General features: G+C 54.2%; 1 protein-coding gene across 1 annotated transcript; it reads left to right on the forward strand.

Moving 5' to 3' along the window:
• Positions 1-10,248: 10,248 nt before the first annotated feature.
• CAMK2N1 (calcium/calmodulin dependent protein kinase II inhibitor 1) lies at positions 10,249-14,622 on the forward strand. The gene is made up of 3 exons (XM_029227182.1): positions 10,249-10,382; positions 11,094-11,736; positions 13,299-14,622. The coding sequence occupies exons 2-3, from the start codon at positions 11,571-11,573 to the stop codon at positions 13,367-13,369; spliced, it is 237 nt and encodes a 78-aa protein (XP_029083015.1). The 5' UTR covers positions 10,249-10,382; positions 11,094-11,570; the 3' UTR covers positions 13,370-14,622.
• Positions 14,623-25,054: the final 10,432 nt, after the last annotated feature.

Here is a 25,054-nt window from a genome sequence, read left to right on the forward strand (position 1 = left end):
ACTGAGACTGCCCCATGCTCTCCATCACCCGTGCCAGTTCCCACCTTCCATTTAAGGAGCCTCATCACCAGCAGGGTTGAAGGGGCTTAAACCGATCCGTGGGACTGAGGCTGGGGGTTGGAGGTGACTTGGAGACAAGGAACTGACAGTGGGGTTGTTGTGAATTTTGACTCAACCCTTATGCTCAGCCTCTAGTCGTAGGCAGACAGCATTAGGCAGGGATCGTCTTGAGTAATTGTTCCTGGTGTTTTGAAATTCTGTGCGAGGCACTTGATAAGCATGAATGCTTGCAGTCCTGCAAAGGGTATTGTTCCCTCTGTTTTACAAGTGAGAACAGTGAGGTCCAGCAGGGTTACATTTTGCCTACAGCCATGCATAGTCATGAGCCTGGCAATGTTAGACCCTCCAGGTATCAAGTATGTTTCTAAGATTTAGGGCGAACCAGCAGGGGAGGCTATATCACCCCTTTTTACAGCTTATGTGATTTGCTCAAGGCTATCAAGGTCTGACTATAAAGCCCTTTGCCTTTAGTCACATTGAAGCCGAGAGGCTAAGAGGGGAAATTGTTCAAGCAACAACTGAAACCAGTCAGCACCTTGACAGTCACGAGTCACATCCCCTGGTTCTATAGACCGCAGGCTGAGGCTTATCCTGGTGGAGCAGAAGCCAGGAGGCAGCTCTTTGGAATCCTAGGTCATTCAGAATGGTGATGGGAAATTCAAACAGCAAACAACGTGACAAACCAGGCCAATCTCTGACACCCTTTGCAGCCCTGGTCCTAGGCTGGGTGTGGACAGATCTGATGGGGATGATCCCGCAGGGCCTCGCGAATGCTCAGAGGAAGGGGCTGTCAGGTTTGGTATCCTTGCTGGGCATTTGTTCATCTCAGAGACATTTGCTAAATGTGTATTCTGTGCCTGGGATGCAGAAACAAATATGATGCAGTCCCTGCCCTCACTCAGAATTGTCTTTTTTTTTTTTTTTTTTTTTTTTGTGGTACGCGGGCCTCTCACTGTTGTGGCCTCTCCCGTTGTGGGGCACAGGCTCCGGACGCGCAGGCTCAGCGGCCATGGCTCAGGGGCCCAGCCGCTCCACGGCGTGTGGGATCTTCCCGGACCGGGGCACGAACCCGTGTCCCCTGCATCGGCAGGCGGACTCTCAACCACTGGGCCACCAGGGAAGCCCTCAGAATTGTCTTTTACTGTGTCCTTATTGTTTGAAAACGACTAAGCCCCACGGGTCGGATGGGTGCCTCTCGGCTGTTGGAGTGTTTGTGGTTCACAGAATTTCGCAGCTGGGATGGCCTTTGAGATTAGCCTGGTTAGAGCAGATTCCCTGACCATTCAAAATAAAGCAACCAAGGGCAGGGTATCCTTGCCGAAGGGGAGCCAAACAGAGAACACCTACCCCACAGAGCCTAGAATGATCTATTTAAAACACCAATCTGACCATGTCCCTCTTCTGCTTGAAGTCCTTCCCCTGGCTCCCTGTTACCTCCAGGGTCCAGCCCTGGTTCCTGCAAGGCGTATGAAGGCATGTGACCCAGCCCTTGGCTACCTCTTCAAGCCTCTCCATATCTGTCTCTCTCACACTTGTGGCTCCAGCCACACTGAGCCGATGAGCTTCCTTAAACACGTTGCTGTTCCTGCCTCCTAGCCTTTGCTATTGCTGAGTCCTGCCCCTGGCATTCTGGTCCTTTCTTGACCTTGCTGACATCTCCTCACCCTTCAAAACTCAGCTTTAGGTGTCCTCTCCAGAAAACCCTTCCCTGACTTTCCCCACGCAGGCGGGGTTAGGTGCCCCTCCCCTGAGATTCCATAATCCAGTCCTGTTCCTGCTCTGAACCCATGTCTTGGGCAGGCACTGTATCTTATTTCTGCTCCAGCACAATTTTTTTAGGTCATCACGCTATACTCGTTAGAGCTAACATTAGGGCTTGCTCTTTGCTAGGTACCGGCGAAAGACTGGACGTGATCAATGTCATTTAGTCCTCACTGTGAGCTATGTGTTTGTATTATTCTTACTTTAAGGAAAAAGAAGTCAAGGCCCAGAGAGGTCAAGTTGCTCGAGCATCCAAGAAAGATAGGATTTAAGTCCAGGCAGTCTGACTCCAGAGCCCGAGCCCTTAACCACTGAAAGTACATGGAATGAATGAGAAAACCAACGAATGAGATAGTGGATGCGGGGCCAGCAATCCTGGGAGGCTGCCTGTGGGAGTTGGTTTTTGGACCGGAGATGAGGGTCATGGCTTGGTTGTAAGGAACAAGGGAAGGGCCTCTCTGAGGGCCCAGGTCCAAGATGGATTGTGTAAGAGAAACATCATGTCCAATGACCTGCCCAGAGCTTTGAGGGCTCTACACAGGAAAGTCAGGACAACATCGTTGCGTGGTGGTAAATGGTCCGGACTGGGAGCCCAGAGGCTGCCTTTCTCTCGGGTCCTGGCTCTGTTGCTGTGTGATCTTAATGGAGTGATGTAACCACTCTAGGCTTCACTTCTGTTTGTAAAAGGAGCAGATTGGATTAGACGCTCCCCAAGGCTCCACTCAGCTCTGCCATTTTGCATGTCTGTGACACAGCGAGTGGATGAGGAAGGAGGGAGAGCAGTTTCGAAGCCCTGAGATGAAGACCCTCTTCAGGCGAGCTGCCTGCCGCAGACTCAGAGCCACGTTCCCGGAAAGCCCGGGAGATCAGCACATTTTCTCTCTAATTAGATAGTGTTAACTTATCAATTTTGAATGAGCTAAGTTTCCATGTACGATGTCCTGAATCGCTCCCCGGCGTGCTCATTAGTCATTTCTCTTGCAGCTGCTGCCTTATTGTTCTTCAGATGCCAGCCGAGGGACCTGGCATCTCCCTCTCCCGAGAATGGGGCACGTGAGGCCAAGCCAGGGACACTGGCACTGGTCAGAGGGGCTGCCCAGGCCTGGGGGAGGGCCCTCAGCTCTCGACCTTTACCCTGTGTCCCTGCCAGAGCCACTGCCTCACATTAGGTGCCTCAAATCCAGATTCCTCTAGGATTGGGCTATGACCCTGGAGGGCCACAGCTGAACTCAACAAACACTTATTAAGAACCTAGTGCACCAGGCACCTTGGGTCTTGAACCTGAATGGTCTCTAGGCTGGGAAGAGTGGGGTACATATGAAGTCATACTAATATTAACGTCCAAATTGCCATAACTTCAGCCTCCCCCCCCCTCCATGGTCTTCCCTGGTGTTTAAGGTGCTTCATAGGATGGGGCTTCATTCATGCTTGCAGTAAGTTGGCTCATAGTCTGCATTTCTTCCTGCCCTTCCCCACCTCAGGGCTTGTGATGGGAGCCCGCTCATGCTGCAATCTCTATCACGACCTCCAGGTGGCGCTGTGCTCCTATGGTTGAGGCCGCTGGAGGCCTTGCGGGAGAAACTGAGGTGGCGCTTCCAAGGGCGGGTGCAATTTTCTCTCTCCTGAGGCATGGGGCACAGGCCTGAGAGAAGAGCCTGAGAAGGACCCTGGGCTGCTGATCCCAGGTCCCGCGCACAGGCTGGGAAGGGGAGAAGCAGGAACGTTCTCTCTGGTTCCTTCCTTTCTCTGCCCAACACACCAGGAAGCCAGGTGCAGATGTGAAAATTCTGAGAAACCCAGGAAACTCAGGGGAAAAGAATCCTGCATTTCTCTCCCTATAATTTTCCAGGCATTCACATCTTTAAATATACTAACCATGATTTCTTTCAACAAAAAATGAGACATGCATAATGCATCGCATGTTCTTAAAATACCCAGATGACTTCACGCTGGTAAAGGAGGCTTAAAAAAATTGTACGGCATAGATTTTGATTTTCTCCCCAGAAGCTTTCTCTTAGTGGAGAAATCCTGCTTCTCCCAGCCCGGCCTGCTTCCCTTGCTGTCCTCTCCTCTGCCCTGTCTTTGCCTTCCGCCCTCCCTCCTATGTGTCAAGTTTCTCTGTCCCCTTCTTGGCAAGGAAAGAGAACCGGGAACTGCTTTGCTTGGCAGTTCTGCCTCTCATCTGCCGCTGTTTGCCTCTTGCCTTTGAGTGTGCGAAAGTTTCTTCCTCTGCGTGCGGATCTGTCTTCCTCTCTGAGGCTGTTTTAGCTTCTCTCCTTCTGTTGGATGCTGTCTGTGAGTCTGTCTCTCCTCACATCTGTCTCCCCTGCACCTGGCTCCTACCCTCCCAGACGGCTCTCTCCTCCTTCCGGATCCCCTGCTCAGCCCAGCTTCTGGCGGGGCAGGGCGCGGAGGGCCTCTGTGCCCTGCGGTGGCCGCTCCCCCAGCTTCTACCCTTCCTACTACATAGGAAGTTCCTCTTCTAGGAAGAGAAAGCCCTTCTCTCGGCCCCTGCAGGCCCTGGAGGGCTTTGGGCAGTGGGACTCACTGCATGAAGCTGTCCCTTCCTCTTATCCTAGTGACCCAATCAGCAACTCATCTGATCCTCCCAATCTCCCCTTGAGGCTGATCTGGTTACCCCCACTTTACAGCTGAGAGGAATTCTGGCTCAGACAGTGAAGTGACTGCCTGGAGGTCACGCAGGTAAGAAGGGGTGGAGCTGGGATTGAACTTCTGCTTTACCCTCATCTCACTTGCTGTCACCAGGTCCAGCGCACAGAGCTCTGAGCTGGTCCTTGGGAGAACTGGGGTCTTGGTCCTGGCTCTGTTTCCGATCAGGCAGCTCATCTTTCTCGTTTGGGGTTGACTTCTCCCCACCATGCAGTGGGAAAATGCCCCTCTCTGCCCTGCCAACCGTACAGGTTATCACGGATATCAAATGATATTGCATCCGTGGTGGTGGTGTGGGGGGTCGTGCTTGAATAACATCGTGTGGGAACCCAAGGGTCCAGAGCATGCCCAGTCCCCTCGCTGGGAACCTGAGCTCAGAGGTCAATGGCCACATCGTTCTGTCCAGGGTTGAGCCCACACAGGTCTGACCCCAGGTTTGGGGGAGAGTCAGGGTGAGGGCGCCTGGGTTTAAGGTGTAAAAATCTCTTCTGTTGTCACAGGATACTGGTGGGGAGTGTCATTTACGGGATCCAGTCCTGCGTCCTTTATCTGAAGGGCCTTTGGGGTTCAGAGATCCGCTGGAAATTGCACACACAATTTTCTGTATCTGGGAAAGAGAATCCATCTCTTTCATTAGATTCCCAGAGAGGTCCTCAGCCTGCAAGAGGCTTGGGCAGTGATTTACATCTCCTCAGTTTGTGGGTAGGTGGAGGTGCAGAGACTAGAAGAGGCTTGTCTCTGCACACCCGACTCCCAGGTATCCTCAGGGAAGTGGTGTCACCCAACAGTTGTGAGCTCGGCCTGGAGTCAGACCTGCTGCCTCTCCTGGGCTGTGCTGCTTTGGGCTCGTCACTCAACTTCTCTGGCCTCAGAGCCCCTAAGGAGGACAGAGAGAGAGATGACAATCCCAGCCACCTTCTGCGGTTGTCAAGCGTGGATATGTATTCCCGGGGCGTGGGAAGCGCTTCATAGAGATTGGGTGGGAGAGTGGCAGTCAGAGGGCTCCCCTTTCTGAGCTTGATGGAGTCAGGTCCTCCTTAGTCCCCATTAGCGGTTGCGATTTGCTTAGCTCATTTTCTGGTGAGGTCAGGGGCTCTTCAGTCAGGGGACTTCAGGCCTCTCGGGAGCCTGGGTGGGAGAAACCTGGTATGCAGAGCCCAGGCTCTGGAGCCAGACCACGGTCCCCAGCCTCCTGAGCCTCCACCATTTGTCCATGAGGCTAGCATTGTACCTGCCCTCGTCTGCACCCCTGCCCCGCTGGAGTCGCGCCGACGTGGCCATGGTGCCCGGCCTCTCGGCTCTCCTCTCCTCCTGGCCTGGGCCTGAGTGAGGCAACTGCTTCCCAGGGCGACATGGAGCCCCAGCACCTCCCACCTGCTCGTTCTGGGCTGGTCTCTCAGAGGTCCTAGGACCACACCCCACCGCCATCCTCTGTGTGAGGACATGCAGTGACTGGGGTGGGGGGAGGACAGTGCAGTTGGGACACTGGTGATCCCTTCTCACGTCCTGGTGAGATCAAGTTCCTCAGCTCCCCCCAGGTGTCCTCACTATTTCTGAAGTTTTCCTAAAGAGCTCATGGGACTCTCACTTTGTGGGTTATTGGTATAATAAAATCTTAAAAAAATTACCCTCGGACCTCTTTATTTTAAAGGAACCCAGCAGACTTCATCGTTGGAAAAAGCCCTTTAATTTTGTGACTGATTGATTGTGTGTGCGGCTGGAGCTTCCCTCCAGATACAGTCCCGAGCTACAGTGAGAAGCAGGGGTGTGAGACCCTGAGCAGGAGACCTGGCTCCAGCCCGCCCCATGGGCACCCCTTTCCCCACCTGTGATGGGAGGAGGTGGGACTAGATGAACTCTAGGGCTGGTTTCATGCGGAGGCTTCTAGAACGCTGGGCATTCTTTGGAGACCCTCTGGGGAGTATGAGGGGCCCGAAGGGGGGCGTCCTGAGCCCCTATCTCCCCAGCAGCTTGCCCTTTATCTACTTTTTATCTCTGGAGGTTCCTTGTAAGATTTTATTTGAAGAAAGGGTCTTGGTAATTAAATGAAAAAAGCAGACTTTTGGGGGGAAGGGCTCTGCCTGCCACAAAAGTCCTGTACAACTGTTTGCTGCGCGGAGGGAAGGTGAGTGAACTGTTCTTGGGTCGTTTCTTGATTCTAGGTCTGAGCTACCCCCAGTCGGCTTACATGCTTTTCTCTCACTGTGTGTGTTTGTGCATGTGTGTGTGCACGCACACAGGCGTGGTGCGGAGGTGGGCTGCAGAAGCCTTGCCTTTCAAGGCGGGTGGGGAACGGGCTGCACCCAGGTTCCAGTCCCCGAGGTGAGAGGCGTGGGGGTGATGTGGGTTTTTATCTGGCCTGGTTCAGAGTGGTAGTACCCTTCTGGAGGCCACTTAGACTCTCTGGAGGTGACCAGCTGGCCGTTGCCATGGCACCGCATCCTGGCCTCCCCTGCTGGGCCATCGAGGGTCTGAGCCAGTCCTGGCAAGGCTCAGCATTCCCAGCGCTCCGCCCCATGGGTTACTGGGCCTGAGCTGCCAGCAGATGCCCTGCGCCCAGGGCTGAGACACCACCATCTGCTCTAAGTCTCGCCATTACGCTCTGATGCCATGGCCTGTGACTCAGTTTCCCCATCTGGGTAGGAGAGAGGGGAAGGGAATAAGGGGAGCAAATGCACGCGGAGCACCTGCTTTATGTGGAGGCCCATCTGGGGCTGACTTTCCCTTTTTCCATCCCATCGACACTAGTGCAGGGTTCAGGGCACAGCAGGGCCTTGCAAATATGTATTTTTAACCCTGGAACATCTGTGCTGAAAGGGCTCACAGAGATGGTCCTGTTCTGTGGTTCTCAATTCTGCAGAGTCCCAGGGTTTGGTAAAGGAGATTTCAGGTGAGGTTTGAAGGAGAAACCCCCCCACCTTTGCCTCAAACAGGTTTTATTTACTTTAGATTTGAGAGATCTGGTTGATTTTGCAGCTGAAAAAAATGTGATTTTTCTCCAAGTTTCCCATTTTGTGATGTAGAGTCAGAGGCCTAGAGGAGAGAATCAGCTTATTCAAGGTCACAAAGAGAGTCAACAGGTAATAATAATAACTATGTTTACTGAGGACTTACTGTGTGCCAGGCATACGATACATGTATAATCTCCTTCCCTAGAACAAACCACCGAGTAGAAATCATTATTACCCCCATTTGACAGATGAGGAAACTGAGGCACGATGAGGCGAAATAACCACAAAGTTAGGAAATGACAGAGTAGGAATTTGATCTTGGCTGCCCAGTGAAGGCCATCCCCTTCACCCTGGCCTACTTCATTAGACTGTGTACTGCCAGGTTTCCTTGATGCGTGGTGGGGAAAGTGGTCTCCACTCCTGCCTTACTTGGTCCGTTCCTCCATCTGGACCTGGCATCTTCAACACAGCCCTGGGCATCTGGCTCACAGCCAGCCTCTTGGCTTTGTGGGGTAAGGCAGGGATGGAGCCGCAGGGTACGTGTGTGCATCCAGGTCTAGGGCTCCAGAATAAAGCGATGGCCCACTGAAGGATGAACAAATGGAGGACCGAGTGAGGCCTTTGAAATGGAGACAGTTGGGAGGGGTAGAGGTGGAGGAATACCATACCGATTCACACTTTCCCTTGCAGAGCTTCTGTGTGCCCTTGGAGGCATCACTTAGCCTTCAGGAACCTTGTCTGTAAAATGGGTCTGACTGTCCCAGTCCTGCCACTTCTGGAGGCTAAAGGGAGCCTCTAGGAAGGGAACAGTCATGGTAATGCCTTTCTGACAGTAAAGTGCCATGTGCCTGAGAGGAATGTGTGGGTAAGGGGGTGGGTATTGAGTTAGGAAGGTGTGGTGCTGCCACCTTTAACCTTATTTGGAACAAGGAAAGGTAAACATACAAACAGATGGGGTGTAAAACCCAGCTTCTCTTTTTGCTCTCAGTTGCTGTGTGTGCAGGGATGCGTCAGCCCTCTCTGTGCCTTTCTGCAGACCTTCAGTACAGCAGGACTGTGGTAGCTACTCAGCGTGAACACTGCTTTGTTACTCGGCAGTAAAGGAGCCAGAAGAGTGTGAGATTAGTGGAGTGGTCTCAGCCCTGCAAGCTGTCACCACTGCGGGATGTCCCCTATAGGGGCCCGGAATCACAGCTGGGAAAAGTGGCTTCTCCTGGTTCCATCACTAGCCTGTGACCTCGGCAAGTCACATACTCTTTCCGCTAAGGTTAAACAGGCATGAACTGTCTCCTCTTTCTACCTCAGAAGGTGTTTATTTTGAGAAGCAAGGTCAATAATGCACGTGAAGATGCTTTGGGGTGTGGTGGGGAGGAATAGAAAGACTGATACAAATGTAAGAGCTTCTTGTAACAATCATCCTGCTTGTTATGCTTTTGTTTTCTCTTCCAGCACTTGGCCTGGTGTTAACCTCAAAGCAAACACTTGGAAAAGCCTTAAAGAATGGAGACAGGTTGCTTGTGGAGTGGAGCAAAGGAGGCCAGAGACCTGCTGCTTCTGCCACTGACAAGCTGTGGGATTTGGAGAAAGCCCCTGACCCTCTCTGGGCTTCAGTTTCCCCATTTCTAAATGAAGGAGGCTGGACTGGGTCCTCCTTAAGGGTCCTCCCAATTCTGACGGCTCTGAAATGGGAATGAATGAAGTGCTACTGTTCTTTCTCCCTCATTAAGTCATTTCGCAAATGTTTAGTGCACCTCCTTGCTCAGCCAGGCCCCGAGAGCCTAATGCTAGCTAGCCCCATGTCCCATTTTACAGCTGAGATCATGGAAGTTCAGAGAAGGGATGTGACTTGCCCAAAGTCACACAGCTAGCAAATGACAAGGCTGAGATTCAAACCCAGGCCTGAATCCAAAGGTCATGCCTAGTCCATCTGCATCCCGGTTTCTCAGCCCCTTCCTCGCCTCTCCCCAAGGTGCCTGGCCTCTGGAGGCCAGGGATCCCCTTTACACAGTTTGGGGGAGGGGCTGGGCTGGCTCCTCTCAGGCAGCCTCTCTACCATATGTTTTGTCACTAAAAAACACCTCCCCCCTTCCGTCCAGCCCACCACTCACCCAGAGTCCTAGATTTAAGGTGCGAGTGAACCTGAGGATGCTCTTTCGCTATTGGTGGGACCCCTTGCAGGGCAGCTGGTGGAGCCAGTTGAGACTCACCAGGGGACCAAGATGTGTTTCCTTGCCCTGCCTTCAGCAAACTGCATGACCTTGGGATGGCTGCCTCTTTCTGCGGTCAGGCTGGTCCTGCCGCGTGAAGGCGGTCTCCAGGGGGAGAGCAGGTGCTATCGGCGCTGGGCGAGGATAACGAGCCCTCCTCGCGCACCTTGCCCCCTCGGAGTTACCATCTGCTCGGCAGACGCGCCTCCCAGGACCCTGGGGTTGCCCCAGTCTCCCTCCCGGGATCCAGAGCCCGCTCCTCGGCTCAGAAGCCTCAGTCTCTACCCAGGGCTCGTGGCAGTTGCTGGAAGGGAGGTCCCCAGGGGCAGAGAGCTGCAGGCCCGGGACGTCCCCGGCAGAGGCAGTGGACGCCGAGAGCCGGGCATCCCTGGTGAGGCCGGCGTAAGAAGGCGCTCCCCGCTCCTCGGGGAGGCTGGGCTGCCCCTCCCCACCCCCCATCCGCCTCCACCCCGAGGCCCCGCGGGAGCCCGAGTCGAGAGACCTGGCTGGGAGCAGGGCCTTCCAGGGCGAACCGAGTGGGAGAGGGAGGGTGTGAGGCCCAAGGGGCAGGGCCCTGAAAGTCTAGAGTGGGGCGCAAGTGCGATGGGGGCAAGGGGTTCCCCGGTTGGCGCCGGCGGGGGAGACCGTGTCCGAAGGTCGCCGGGTGCTCTCCGACCTCTACCCCAGCATCTGGCCTCCGGGGAGACCTGCATCCATCTGTCCTTCTCCACGTGTGCGTCGTAGGTTCCCCTTCCCGCTCCCGGAATCCCCACTCCCCCCAGCTCCCCGCGGGAGGCAGAGCCGGTGGCAGGTCCAGCGCGGAGCCGCCGCGCACCGGCTCGGGACCCGGTAAACACCCCGTGGGAGGAGGCGGCGCCCGGAGGCCGCCGGGCCGGGGCGGGGCTCACGGGGGGCCCCTCAGCGCGGGCGGGACGCGGGTGTTGGGGGCGGGGGCAGGAAGCTAGCCGCGGCCCGGGCCGGCCTGCGCTGCCCCGTGACGTCGCTCGGCTTCCAGGGATCTGTCCCCGCGGCCCGGGTCCCCTCCGCCCCGCCCTCCTCCTGCCCTCCCCGCCCCCCCCGGCCTCGCCTCCGCGCCGCGGCCGGCATTTCTTGCTCGCAGCTCGCCCGCGGGCTGGCTCTCGGTCCCGGCCTCCTTCTCCTCCCTCTGACTCTCCTCCTTCCCTCTCCGACCCTCTTTCTCTCTCTCCCCTCTCCCTCTCCGATCCTGATCTAGTCGTTCCCTCCGCCCTTTCTTCTCCTCCCTCTTGCCTTCCTCTCTCTCTTTCGGTCGATTCCCCTGCCTCTCATTCTCTCTGTGTCTCTGCTTCTCTCCCCGTTTCCCTCTCGGTTTCTCTCTTCCCCCTCCCTCCCTCCGGGCTTCTCTCCCACCCCCCCCCCGTGCCCTCCCTCCACCCTCGCTCCCCTCCCCCTCCACCCCTCGCAGCCCAGCCGCTCGCAGCTCCCCAGTCAGCCTCCCCGAACCAGCGCCGCCGCCGCCCGCACTCGCCGCAGGACCGGCCTGCCCGGCTTCCCGGGGTGCGCCCTCCTCGGCCCCGCGCCCTCGGGGCTCGCTGGCACAGCCTCCTCCCCCGGCTCACGGCCCCGCCCGGCCCGGCCCCAGCCCAGCGCCCGAGCGCGCCGAGGATGTGAGTCCTGCTCGCCTCTGCCGGAGCAGCAGCCACTCGCGCGCCGCCGAGCCGGAGCGCAGCGCAGCGCAGCCTCGGGCGCTCGCGGGGTCGCTCGGGCCGGCTGCGCGCTCCTGCCCCAGCGGCGCCCTCCGGCCTCTCGCCGGCGCCAGCGCCGCCGCAGCCCGCGGGCGGTCCTCGGCCGGCCGTCCCCGGCCCCAGCGCCGCTGACCCTGTCCGCCGCGGGCGGGGACGCGGGCGGAGGAGGTGCCGCCGCGGAGCCCCCGGACGCGACCATGTCGGAGGTGCTGCCCTACGGCGACGAGAAGCTGAGCCCCTACGGCGACGGCGGCGACGTGGGCCAGATCTTCTCCTGCCGCCTGCAGGACACCAACAACTTCTTCGGCGCCGGGCAGAACAAGCGGCCGCCCAAGCTGGGCCAGATCGGCCGGAGCAAGCGGGGTGAGTTCGCGGCCACCTCCCCCGACACCCGTTTTCCGGGCACCCAGGCCTGGCGGAGGTTTGCGGGGTTTTCCCGCACCCGGGAGCCCGTTCCGACCCACTAACATCTCATCGCGCAGAATTGGACGGGGGTGGGGGGGGATCCCGCACTGCGGGTTCAGCTCCGGCTGGCCTCGGGAACCCCTCCCCCTCAGCTAGATCCTCGTTGGGGTCACCCAGGGGGCGTGGCTGCATCTCGCTGCAGCAGGGGCTGAAAGGTTATACCCCGGTTCCCAAAGTTTGATTTTTTGATTTATACCCTGCCCCCGCCCCTTTTGCGCAGTGTAGTAGCAGCTGAACTCGATCTACAACCCGGGGTGGGGGGAGTCCTAGGGCTCCCCAGGGAACGGCGTGGGGAACTGCGGGGGGGAGGGCTGGTTCCGGCGGGGAAGGCGAGGGGCTTTCGGATCACACCGGCTTTTCATTGTTCCTTGGCAGGGGGAGGGGGTTTGCCGAGCCTGGGCGCTCGGCGCAGGAGCTGGAAAAGCCCCGTAGAGACTGGGACGCGCAGGGGCTCTAAGAGGAGCTCCAGAGGCGCGGGGACAATGAGAAAGACCGATAGCTGCCGTGAGAGACTGAGACGCAGAGATAGGGAGGAAGGCGGAGGGGGGAAGTAGCGGGGAGGCCGAGATGGGCAGAGACCGAGACAAAGCTAAGGAGAGAGAGAGTCAGAGCCGGAAAGACAGCGAGCCAGGAACGCAAGTCTGGGGAGGACAGAAAAGCAGCTGAAACAATGAGGGCAACTGACACCCCGGACACAGAGAGAGGCCCAGAGACCTCGACAGGTGACCGTCGCGCCGGGAGACTGATGGAGGGACCGAGGAAGGCGAGGCTAGGTAGAGATAGTGAGAGAGGCGAAGGACACAGAGAGGCAGATGCGGAGAGGCGGGCGAGCCGCCGGCGGGCAGCGAAGGGAGGCTCCGACCTCTGTAGCTGCGAGTGCGGAGAGGCCAAGTCAGCCTGCTGGCAGCGCGGAGGGGGCTCCCGGCCCAAGCGAGGCCAGAATCCCCGACGGGCTGCGCGCTGTGCAACCGGCCCCTGGCGTCCCTCCTCGCTCAGCGCGCCTCAGCACCCCGCCTCGGCTACCGGCGCTGCGCTCGGGGCACCCGGGAGAATCCCAGGCCCGGAGCCTGTGGCTCCTCCCTCCCCTCCCTCTCCCGCCCAGGAGCCTTTTTTCCAAATAAATGCGCCCTCCAGGGTGGGTGGGGGCCGGGGTGAGGACCAGGCCGGTGCGCGCCTAGGCTGCTTACCAGGGCTGCGGGATTTGTGCCCTCTTCGTTTCCTCTTCTCAGGACCATGCTGGGACGCGGCCTGGGGGAGGGGGAGTGGTTGAGAGGAAAGCAGCAGAGGGACCCCTGGCCGAGCAGAAGAGGATGGGGGCTGTGTTAGCATGCGTGGAGACCCCTTCCCTCTCCTTTCCTCAGTCTACCCGCCCCTCCGACCCGGGCGTAAAGCGAAACTTAGGGACCCCTAGGCTAGGCCCAAGAGCGCTCACCTCTCCTTTTCTCCCCCTTTTTTTGCAGTTGTTATTGAAGATGATAGGATTGATGACGTGCTGAAAAATATGACAGACAAGGCACCTCCTGGTGTCTAACTCCCCTAAAGACAATGAGTTAAGGGAGAGAATAAGAATGAGAACGGCGATATCAGTTATTGGCAAAAAGCATGAAAAGAGAAAGCACTTTGAAATTTATTACTAGCTTGCTACCCACGATGAAATCAGCAACCTGTATCTCGTGTCAGGCCGGGAGACAGATGAGGCGTGAGAAGGAGAAGGCTCTGGGCTTCTTTGCAAAGATAAAAATTAAAAAGAAATTTTTAAAAATCAAAAAAATCACTATATATATATATATACATAAAGAAATAAAAAGAGAAGTCTCAGTTGCAGCTATTTGTCAAAATTAATATCCATTTCTTTTTCTATACAGTGAATATTGCGCAATTATAGATCTGGTTTTTGAACCACTTAAATAATGAAGCAGCAACACCGGGTGTTTTGAGGTGTTGGCATTCTTCGCTGATTTGGCTGTTCCCAATGTTTACATTATTTAATCTTGCAAAAATGATTCTGTGCACTTGGATGTGAAATGCTGTCCAGTTTTATTTTTTTATGTTGTTATCCTTGGATGTACAAAAAAAAATCAGAAAATGATCTCTATAGATATTGCATTCTATTTTGGTCATCTTTTGAAGTTATCAAGAATGTGTTTAAAACAAGACGAGAACTTTTCTAAGGAACCATACCTAGAAAATAATCATCGCTTTATTTTAAAATGAGTTGTAAAGCTTGTGTTTCTTTGTTGCTGCGAGCTATTTGCCCAAGTTAATGCAAATGAACACATTTTATATGTCAGGAAAAAAAAAACCACAGAAAAAACAAAGAAAAAAAAATGCTTGAGCTTTTTCTAACCTCTCCCTGCAGTCTGTTGTGTGAACAGCCTGTTTTTTTCTCTAATATTGTGTCAGTTTATTCTCTTTAATGGACTGTAAAAAAATGTAATCACAAGAGTGCCAAATATCTTGAAATGCCAAAAGGCATTTTGGTTTCTTTTCTTTTCCCTGTGCTCTGAGTTCACGTAAAGGAATGCTTGGAGTGTCTTTTTCTGTTATTTATAGGGGTTCTCTTAGGGCACACCAGCTGCCTGTTTTGCATGGTATTTGCAAAAATGCCTCTTGCGTGAGGAATCTTTTCCCGTTTTTTGTTTGCAACTTTGGACCTCAAGAGGTTTCTTCCTTTCCCTACCCTGTTGCCTCTTTTCTTAATTCAATATTCTGTATGTTGCACCTTTAACCAGCACACAGGGCTATTTCTTCAATGTACAATAAAAGAACTGTTCCTGTGTCTCACTCTCTTTTCTCGGCTTTGGTTCCAGGGAGCTTGCTTTTTGTCTGCTGGTTGCAGACGGGAAGGCGGGAACGGTAGCTTTGGTCTGTGAGGCAAAAAGGTGGTGTGGAGGCCACCCTGGGTTGGGCTCAGGTGATAGGAAAGAAGCTGGAGTGGCAAGGCCATCCCTGGAGGGCAAGTGCGTCCGGTTTGGATTTGCGTTGGGCTCTCCCAACTTCTGTTGGGTTTCTGCCATCCCTGGTGGGGTGTGGGGAGAAGGAGGGCTGGTGTGCTGGTTGGCAGGGAGTCAGCCTCGTGAAAGGCAAAGTTTGGAGGCTGGCAGGCTTGGATTCAAATCCCAGCTCCTTCACTTCCTAGCTCTATGGATTTGAGCAAGTCCCTTCACTTCTTCAGGCCTCAGTTTCCAAATCTGTGAAGTGGGGTTAATGCAGCTCCTACCTCGAAGGTTGTTGGGAAGATTCACACAGCACCCAGCACATAGTAGCACTCAGCATAAGATGCCCAGGTAATCCTTTATCGTGGGCCACCCGTCATCAAGGGCAGGGCTGAGGAGGACCTATGCTCTTTGCCCTGCACCTTTGCCTTCCTGAGTTCACAGGTCCTTCCTGGAGGGATGAGCCTGGTCCTCTGGGGCCCACAGCCTGATTGGATTTGTCTCGGGCTTCCCCAACTCAGCAGCCCTCCTCCAATCACCGCTCAAAAAGTCTCGTTATGAAAAAAAATTCTCAGCCCCTTGTTGGGCTCAGGACAGTTAATGGCAGTGGAGCAGGCCCCTGGGGGAGGAGGGGTTGGGAGAAGGATTTTGGCTGAAGAAAGGCCGGGAGAGTTTTTTTTCTCCTGGGCTGCTTGGCATCCAGGAGTCCCGGTGCCGCCGGGAGCTTTTAATGTGTTTGTTGTAAAACTGTCAGTCGGGGAGTCACAACACAGCTCACGGTGACAGGAGCCTGAGTGTGACTCAGACATCAGGTAAGACAGGCCTGGGTGGGGAGAAGGAAGGGGGGCTCCAGAGGGCCTGTGGGGAGGGGGGTGATGTCTCAACCCCCTTCTCAGGGGTGGAGGCCCAGAGCCTCAGGGGGACCCAGTGGAGTCCCTATCAGGCATCATTGGGAAGGCAGGCAAGCTGGAGCTGGCGGTGCCTGCAGGACGATGGGGGTGGGGTGGGGTGCCAGCTTGATTTTCCCAGGCGTGTGACCCTGTTCCCAAACCTGGCTCTCCTCCCCGCTGACCCCAGAGAGTCCCAGTGCTCGGAGCCGATGGGCCTTTAGGTACCACGGAGCCCAGCTTTCCCCTGTGCTCTGTCCGCATGAGGGTTGAGGGGCCGCCTGGCAGAGCTAGGGGCCGGGCCCACCCTCTGTGCAGCATCAATTTGCCAAGAGGAGTAGGAACCAAATGAAAAGATTCTTTCAGAAGACAGGTGTCTGTCCGCACCCAGGAGTAATTACCACTTACCTGATCAAAGCGCCGTGCAATTACAAAGCGCTTTCCCTTCCAAGCCTCACATAATCGGCCCAGCAACCCTGGAAAACCACAGCCCCTACCTCTCTTTAGTAGGTGAGGAAATCGACACCCCAGAGGGGCTAAAAGGATGGGCACAACAGCCATACTCACTGAGCTCTTACTGTAGGCCCGGCTCGAAACGGCTCTATGGAGCAGGTGTTACCTGTGTCCTGATCATACAGGAGAAACCAGGGCTCGGAGGCATTAGGTAACTTGTATGAGGTCACTCAGCTGGTAAGTCGGGAAGCACTCTTGAACCCAGAGTCCGGGCTCTAGGATGGGGATGCAGAGTCACCTGTCCCCAGACCCAGGCTCAGTCCCAACTGCAGCCATTGTCCTTCAGCCTTAAATATCCTTTTGTTGGTTTATTGTTCTGAGCCTGGGCTCTCCCGCTATTCTGCCAACAGACAACTGACTGCATCAGGGGTCAGAGGGGGGCAGAGCATCTTAGCTGACCACTTGGATGTGGTCAGCTAAGACCTGGAGCTGCCCTCTGCTGGGAATGGGGGAGCATGGGAGCCCTTGGTGAGGCTCGGGTCCATTTTAATAAGTGATGTATTAAAAGGTTCCTGCTGGAAGCCACCCCATCAGCCAAGGCAGGATTCTCTGTCTGGGAAGACAGAATCTGCCTTTCCCGCAGATTCCGATCAGCAACAGAAGAATATAAATCTTTTAAATATACTCGAACATCGGGGTAAACATTTGTTGAGAAGGCACTTTAGGGACTGGGCAGATATCAAATTATACCAAGTACAGGATATGTTTGAAGTATCTGGTTAGGTAGCAGTAAATACGGAAAAGGCCACTCGAAGTCCGATCTAGGGGAGGGTGTCTCGAAGCCTCCAGGCATCCATCGAGCATCCAGGGCTGCATTATTCAAACTTCATTAATCAAATGCTTGTAATAAGCATCCATCTCCCTGGATTCTGCTCCCTTGGCCTGTCTAGGCTGACAGCCTGAAGGAATATCAAAAAGCACCTCTAAGGGGGAACTTGGCAAATTAAGTTTTAAAAGAAAGTGACTTGAAAATTACTGCTGTCTGGAGGCCACAGATGAAGGAGTGAGCACCGTCGCCAGTGCAGACAGCAGGCAGCTGGTTCTCGGCCCTCAGGGCCCAGCAGAGGGGGTGGATTTCAGGGTGGCTACTGAGCACATAGAGGGCATGAGTTTGGGACTTCGGTGACTTGGATTTGAAACCTCTCATATACTTTCTCGTTTGGACTTGGGGCCAGTTTCTCAAGCTCTTTGGGCTTCTGTTTCTTCTGGAAAATGGGGATGGTGGCAATGCCAGTAGCACAAAGGATTAAATAGGAGCTCCCACTCCTCCCAGGTGCAGGGCCTGGTGCGTTATAAATGTCAGTCATCATACATGAAGTGCCTACTGTGTGCCAGGTAATGGACTTTCAAGACCTAGCAAACAGTTCGAGGTGTGTGAAGCTTCTTTGCAGATGGTTTTTGGCAGCCCAGAGCTGACACCCTGAGGGGACAGAGGGGCAGTGGAGGCATCCCCGCGGAGGTGGGGTGGGGTAGAGGAATCAGCTCACGTCTCATTATCCCCATCAGTTCCCCAAAGCACCCCAGTCAATACAATCCTGAGTAAACCTGTGTGCTTGCTCTCCGAAGGCAGTTGAGAGGAACTTCCTACCGGCTTCCAACCAGACTGCCGCAAGCCTTCCTCCTCTGGACGGAGACTAACAAATCCTGACTTCTTGCCCTGGGAAGGAAAGAGCTTGGCTTTCTGCTTGGATCCCCTCTGTCAACAGGTCCTCCATGATTTTCATTCATGTGACAAATATCAACTTAGCACCCACTTTGGGCCAGGTCCTGTGCTAGGCTAACTGAATATCCAATGATGAAGAAATGGGAGTTTTCCTTGGGCTTGAAAATGATAGTTGCCATGGCAATGAGGTTGGGAGCTAGGAGCTTGGAGACCCCCAAAGTCAGCAGCTCAGATCCTTCGTGCTGGTAAAAAGAGGGAACCAAAGAAAACTGGGTCTTGGGGACTGCCTGAAACCCAAACACATGACCCTCTTTTAAAAAGTATAAACTTTTACTTTAGAATAGTTTTAGATTTACAGAGAGGTTGTGAAGGTATTACAGAGTTGCCATGTACCCCTGACCCGGTTTCTCCTATTGTTCACATCTGACATTTCCACAATATGCTTTTCACAACTAAGGAAACAACACAGGTACGGTACTATTAACTAAACTCCACCGGTTCCTTCAGTTTATACCTTATGTCCTTTGTCTGTTCCAGGATTCCATCCAGGATACCATGTTACATTTATTTATTTATTTAAAAAATTTATTTATTTATTTTAGGCTGTGCTGGGTCTTCGTTACTGCACGCGGGTTTTCTCTAGTTGCGGGGCGAGCTTGCGGAGCACGGGCTCTAGTAGTTGTGGCACGCAGGCTCTAGAGCTCAGGCTCAGTAGTTGTGGCGCACGGGTGTAGTTGCTCCGCGGCAGGTGGGATCTTCCCGGACTAGGGCTTGAACCCATGTCCCCTGCATTGGCAGGCGGATTCTTAACCACTGCGCCACCAGGGAAGCCCCACATTACATTTAGTCATCCTGTCTCCTTAAGTTCCTCTTTGCTGTGATCATTTCTCAGATTCTTCCTGTTTTTGATGGAGTCCTGGTCAGGTATTTTGCAGGCTTTCCCTCCACTGGGGCTTGTCTGATGTCTTTCTCATGCTTCAGCTGGGGTTATGGGTTTGGGAGGAAGACCATGGAGGTAAATAAAGTGCCATTCTCATCACATCCTATCGAGGATACACACTTTCAACGTGACTGATCACTGTTGATGTTCACCTTGATCACTTGGTTGAGGTAGCATTTGTCAGGTTTCTCCAGGGCAAAGTTATGTGTTTCCTTCTGGTTTCCATACTGTCCTCCTTGGAAGGAACTCATTATAGCCCACTTAAGGGGAGGGAAGATATATTCCCCCTCCTCGAGGGAGGGGGAGTATCTCCATAAATTATTGGGACTTTTCTGCCCAGGTGATGTGGGTGACCCACTTTTAAGCCGGTCAACTTTGCCCCTCTGTTGGGTAAGCCCACTGTGGTTTAGATGTAAGCATGAGTTAGAGGCAAACCAGGGAAAAACAAAAATGCCCACAAGGCCCAGGGTGCTGCCTGATGACCGATAGATGGAGCCTTACAAAAAAAAAAAAAAAGATTAAACAAAATTAATAAAAGCAACTTCCTGTGGAGGGGGAACTGTCACCCTGATTAGAAACTGTGCAGAATTTGCTCTTGGAAACCTTCAGGCAGCTGCTCTGGTTTATAAAATCTGCCTATTGGAGGGAAGGAGGAGGGGAAAAAAAAGGTTGTCATTATTCCAGAAACAGAGATTCTCCCAAACCATATGCAAAAATAAATCCTCCGAGACCGGGCTGTATCCAGGGAAACCTGGCAGCTGGGCTGGAGCTTGTGGGGTGGCCCCGGGGGGGTGGATGGAGAGCCTGTGTCCACGGGCCCCACTCGCTTCTCCGGAGAAACCAAGAGTCCCAGAAAGACAGCCCCACCTTGCCGGCCCTGGGCCCCCATCCCCATCCCACCCTCCCGCTCTGAGATGAGGACTTGGTTGATCTTGTTACCTTTCACACTGGAAATTTCACCTTTAACCCCGGGCAGCACACACCCACTCGCTCGGAGGAAGGTCCGTGTCCCAGAAACAGCTGTTTGAGGACAAAGGGTCACTAGAGGGGAAAGGAGGTTGGGGAGGCCAGGCTGGAGGGAGGAGGAGGACCTGGGAAATGGGCCATGGGAAATCCTAACAGAGTAGCGATGGGGGCTGGGCAGGCGGGGTCAGGCAGTGATGACACAAAGTTGTCAGGGAAAGGTATGTCTGGTAAGACAGAGGGCCAGTGGCTAAGGGCTTAAACAGGGTGGGCTGGGAGGGTGTTTGGGTAGAGGAAATTAACTAATTAAATCCCTATTCATTCAGGGATTCAACAGCCCCGTGTGGGGGTGGGCCGGGTATTATGCTTGGCACTGGGGAGACAGGGCTGGGGAAAGCAAGGCCTCCTCTGGCCTTCAGAGGCCTCACTGCCTGGTCAAAGACCATTCGATGACAGTGAAGCTTCAAGAGGTTGAGAAGGCAGGGGTGGACCCACAGGAAGCTTAGGAAACACTTGGGGAACCCCAATAGCATGCTGCCAGCATCCACAGAGGGTGTCTTGGAAAAGATTGGTGACTGCTTTCCAATCCCCAATGTGCCAGTAACACACTGTGGGATGGTCGCTGTGCGCAGGTATTTTGCCTCTCTGGGGTTCCTTTTCCCAATTTGAAAAGTAATATTTACAAGGTGCTCGCTCGAGGCCAGTAACTGTTCTACACCCTCTGCATTTGATTCATTTAATTTTCACAGTAACTTGGAGGTAGTTACTGTTATTATTGTTCCCATTTTCCAGATAAGAGAAACCGAGGCACAGAGCAGTGAAGTCACCTGCCTAAGGTGGCACAGCTAGAAAGTCATGGAGCTGGGACTGACCCCAGGGAGGATGATCCCAAGAGTTCCTGATTTCAACTGCGCCAATATAAGGAGAGGGTCGGGCAACGTGACTTCCTACCGCTTCTGGCAGCCCAAAGGGCGCAGGGTTCTGAGCCTAAACCGCCCATCCTCCTGTGGGGGAGGGGAGGCTGAGGATCCGGTTGGCGGGTAAACCCTGGACCAGGCCAGGCGGTTGCCATGGGGACGGCTGGGCGGAGGCGGCCAGCCGAGGCTGGTTGCCCCGAGGGGCAGTTCCAGAGCAGCTCCTCCACTGGCAGGGAGTGGCCCGAGCTAGCACCTGGGGCCGCGTTTTCCTGGCAGACGGAGCCACAGTAATTCTCCCCTCTCAGGCAGGGGAGACCACAAGTCTCCTGCAGCCGTCTGAGCCTCCTCCGACCTGAACTCAATCCCCCACGAAGCCGCACTTATCTCCAGTTCATCTGCGTGAATTATTTACTGTGGCTGGCGGTCTCCCGCCTGCCTCCGCCCTCCCTGTCCGCGCGGCTTTTTCACATCCTGGTTTGCAGCAGCCCCTCTTCCTCCCGATCCAAGGAGCTCGACTGTCAGGCCTCAGGGGAACTTGGGGCAGGAGCTCCCCACCTCCTCAAGGCCTCACCTGGACATCCTTGTCTGTAAACCAGAGGGAGCACTGGATTGGGTCAGGAGTATTTGTTTAATTCTCCCAGCAATCCTACCAATCAGGGGCACCATATATTATCCCCATTTCACATATGAAGAGGCTGAGGCCAGTAGGATTTGAATAACCTGTCCACAATCAGGAAGGAGCCAGAAGTGGAAACAGCTCTCAACTCTTACCCACTCCTAAGCGGGATGCCGTGATGCCTCCTTAGCCTGAGGGGCAGTCTTGCGGGCTGGTCACATCTGTGATGTGCCCTATGCACAGAGCAATGAGCCAGCCCCGTGTGCCTGGCCCTGTGCTGGGGTTCTGGGGACACACAGATGAGTCAGGCATAGCCCCTGCCCTCCAGTTGCTTCTGTCTGGAGTCGGGGCGGGGGGGTGGTGGTAGGGGACAGGTAGCAGGCAAGGACAGACACGTTCATGACTCCTTATGTGGGAGGAGTTGGAGGGCTGGGCACTGAACAGGGAGTTCTGGGGCGGTGAGAGACCCTTCAGTGAGCAGGTGGATGGGGGTGGGGGGAAGCTCTTGGTGTGGGGAAGACCAGAGCAGCGGGACGGAGGCTGGCAGGCTTGGGGTTTGCTTGAGAAAGGGCAGGTCCTCGGGGAGGGGGGTTGGAACAGGGCGTTCGTGTTGGCGCCAGGGTTGGAGGAGGAGGGGGCTTTGGGTCAGATCCTGGGGGTTCTTGAAGTGCGAGCTCAAGGGTCTGTTTAGAGCAGTGCTTCTCACGGGGTAGGGGAGCAATTTTGCCCTCCAGGGGACATTTGGCAATGTCTGGAGACCTTTGTGATGGTGACAACATGGGGAGGAGGGTAGAGCTAGTGGCATCTCATCGGTAGGGGACAGGGATGCTGCTAAACATCTTATGGTGCCCAGATTTATCCAGTCCCAAACGTGCCGGAGTTGAGAAATCCTGGTTTAGAATGTGTTTAAGAGCCTTTACGACGAACCAAAGTAAGATTTTGGGCAGGACACCTATCTTCTCATGCCTCAGTTTCCTCCTCCCTAAAATGGGCTGAGTATATTGGGTAACGTTTGAGGTAATAGCTGTCACCTTTTTCACGCGTACTGTGTGCTGATCACACCCTAAGCACGTTACAGATATAACAATAACATAGTAACATCGTCCAATCCTTATAACCCAGTGACGAGTAAGGCTACTAACAACAAGGTTTTCCAGGGCCGCTTCCTAAGTGCCAGGCCCGGTTCTAAGGGCAGATATTCATTTATTTAATCCTCACAACACCTCCACGAGGTAGGCACTATTATAACCTCCATTGAACAGCTGGGGAAACAGAGGCACCAGAGGATGGAAGGACATGTCTCTCTGAGGACAATGTCTGTCTTGTTTTCTCCTAGCTCTCCAGGATCTAGAACAGTGTCTGAATAAATGTTGAGCAGGAAATACATAAACCCCTCACGAACCTCCTGCAATTGTGAAGCAACTGGGGCACAGAAAGATTGAGGGTCTTGTTTGGAGAAACACAGCAGGACCTTTACTCCGTTGCCTTCAGGCCGAGGCCTCGGGAAAGCCGCTGGGCAGCTTCTTCTCTGGGCCACTGGTGGCTGGCTCTTCCACTGGAGCTTGGTTCTTCCGCTGGCAGGAAGGGAGCTTGTGTGGGGCACTTCTGAGATGCCCAGAGGGCGAGAGCATCGGGGTCTCCCTAGGGTCCCGGCTGAGCCGGAAAGGACTGGCATCTTGGATTTTGACCAGACCTGGAGCTCGGTCTGCATGAGAATGTGTCTAGTGCCTGGGACTGGATTTTTCCTCTCTCCTGGTGAATGTGGAGAGATTTCCAGTTTAATCTGACCCTAGCCCCGACCTCAGGAGGGTGAGTACCTGCAGGGCTCTGGGAGAGTCAGACACGGTGCTGGATGATCTCCGAGTGGCTGTGCCGTCTGCAGGCTCCTTGCTCAAGGTGCACATCCCAGCCAGGCCTCAGAGCAGCCCGCAGAGGTAGCTACACTATCCTCACCCGCGGACAGGTGCGGAGAAGTGGTAACTTATTTGTCCGGAGGCGACAGCGGAGAGGCTTTAAGCTCCGCCTCTCTGATGCCTATATCAACTTGAACCCTAAACACACATTCATTCCACAAGGGGCCTCGGGCTTATTACTTTACTTTTCTGACCTTCATCTGTGAAATGGGACCATGAATCCAGGTCTCAGAGGATTGCTGGAAAGATGTAAAGGCGATAATAACAATGAATACCCAGCACCTAGTAGGTTGTTTCCCTGAACTTCCTGGGGATCCATCAAGTTTGAGCTTTGGGGTAGCCCTGGTGGGTGGAGTGGAGCCAGTAGTTGAGGAAGTGGGGGGCCAAGGGTGGGCAGAGTTTTGGGAGAAGGCCTCTAAACACTGCCCTGTACTGCTCCATGAAGAACGGCCCCTCCCAACCGTCTCCCTGGGTCCCATCCCCCGATTCTGTGCTGCCCTTAGGCTGTAAAGTGGGTGATGCTGCTTCCTGGGAGTGGGTTGTGCAGCCCCCTCCTCATTCCCTAAACAGTCAATGGATCAATGGCTGTTACAAGAGCAGATGGGGGTGTGGTCTACCCTGCAAGCCTCCTGTCCTTCCACTTCTCCATAAACCCGCTACGCCCTGGCCACGCTGTTCTTTCCAGAATGTCGTACTTTTTTGTCCCCGCGCTTTTGCATATGCTGTTCTCTCAGCCTCCCACCACTTTTCGTCTTGCCAAATCCTACTCATCCTCCAGGTTTCAGCTGAGTTGTGACCTCTTCCAGGAAGCCTTCCTGAGGCCCTCCCACCTGAATTAGTTCCCTGACTTAGGCTCCTGCAGCCCTGATGCTTTCCGTCTGTTCAAGCACTCACCCCACTGAGTGTCACAGCTGGTCAGTCCTCCTCCATCGGACTGTGTTTCCCTCTTGGGTGGCCCTGGGGCTGTCTTGTCGGTCTCCATATCCCCAGGGCTTCACACAAATTCCTGGCACGTAGCAGCTCCTCAGGGAACATTGTCGAATTAATGCTGTAATGATAACCATCTCTTGCGTCTGTAAAGCCCTTTTTCAGTTTCAAAAGCCTTTTTATGACAATTATGTCATCTGATCTTCACAGAGAACTTGTCATTTGCGGTAGCCCCGGGAATTTCCGTTTTACAAGGAGGAAAACGAGGCTGGAAGGGATTAGGTGTGTTACTCAGGTGGCTGGTGGGACAGGTGCGCTGCCCACACTGTCTTGCCGAAGGCAAGTGTGGAAATGTGATATATTTGGTCCAGAGTTCTGATTCCAAGCTTTCCACCTCGGGAGGGGGTGGAGAGTTGGGGGCTAGAAGTTGTTGCTTTCAAGGGCTGGTGAGGAGCTGGGGCCAGCTTTGTGTGGTGGTGATGGGCTGGGTGGGTGTAAACTTATTCTCTGGAAGGGAAAGAGTAGGAGGCAGTGGCTTTCTTTTGCGAAAGATCGTTCACCACTGTGCTGGGGACGGTATAGAGCCCTGAAAATTCAGGAAAAAGGTATCCAAACTACAGGAATGACTGAGTAAACTGGAGTCCATTGACTTGGAATATTTAGTAACTATTAAAAATAATATTTCTGTGGTTCATGCCTTGACATGGGAAAGCACGTATGTCATAATGCTCAAGGCAAGAAGGATGGACCTATGGTAGGAGAACAGTGTTGAGGAATGGTTTGAATCCCAGCTCTGCCCCTTAGTCCTGCAAACGCAGGCAACCTAACCTCTCTGTGCCTCAGTTTCTGCATCTGTAAAATAGGCATAATAATAGTCCTACCCCGTAGAGCTGTTGGGAGGATTAAATGAGTTAATAGATGTAAAGCACTTAAAACAATGC

This window comes from Monodon monoceros, unplaced genomic scaffold, assembly GCF_005190385.1.
Source record: "Monodon monoceros isolate NGI ecotype Baffin Bay Population unplaced genomic scaffold, NGI_Narwhal_1 Super_Scaffold_18, whole genome shotgun sequence".
Taxonomy (NCBI): domain Eukaryota; kingdom Metazoa; phylum Chordata; class Mammalia; order Artiodactyla; family Monodontidae; genus Monodon; species Monodon monoceros.

Excerpts from the sequence above, each read along its gene's own strand:
- CAMK2N1 (XM_029227182.1), top strand. The coding sequence starts at position 11,571 with ATGTCGGAGGTGCTGCCCTACGGCGACGAGAAGCTGAGCCCCTACGGC. Across the intron at positions 11,737-13,298 it reads GATCGGCCGGAGCAAGCGGG|TTGTTATTGAAGATGATAGG; the intron begins GTGAGTTCGCGG and ends CTTTTTTTGCAG.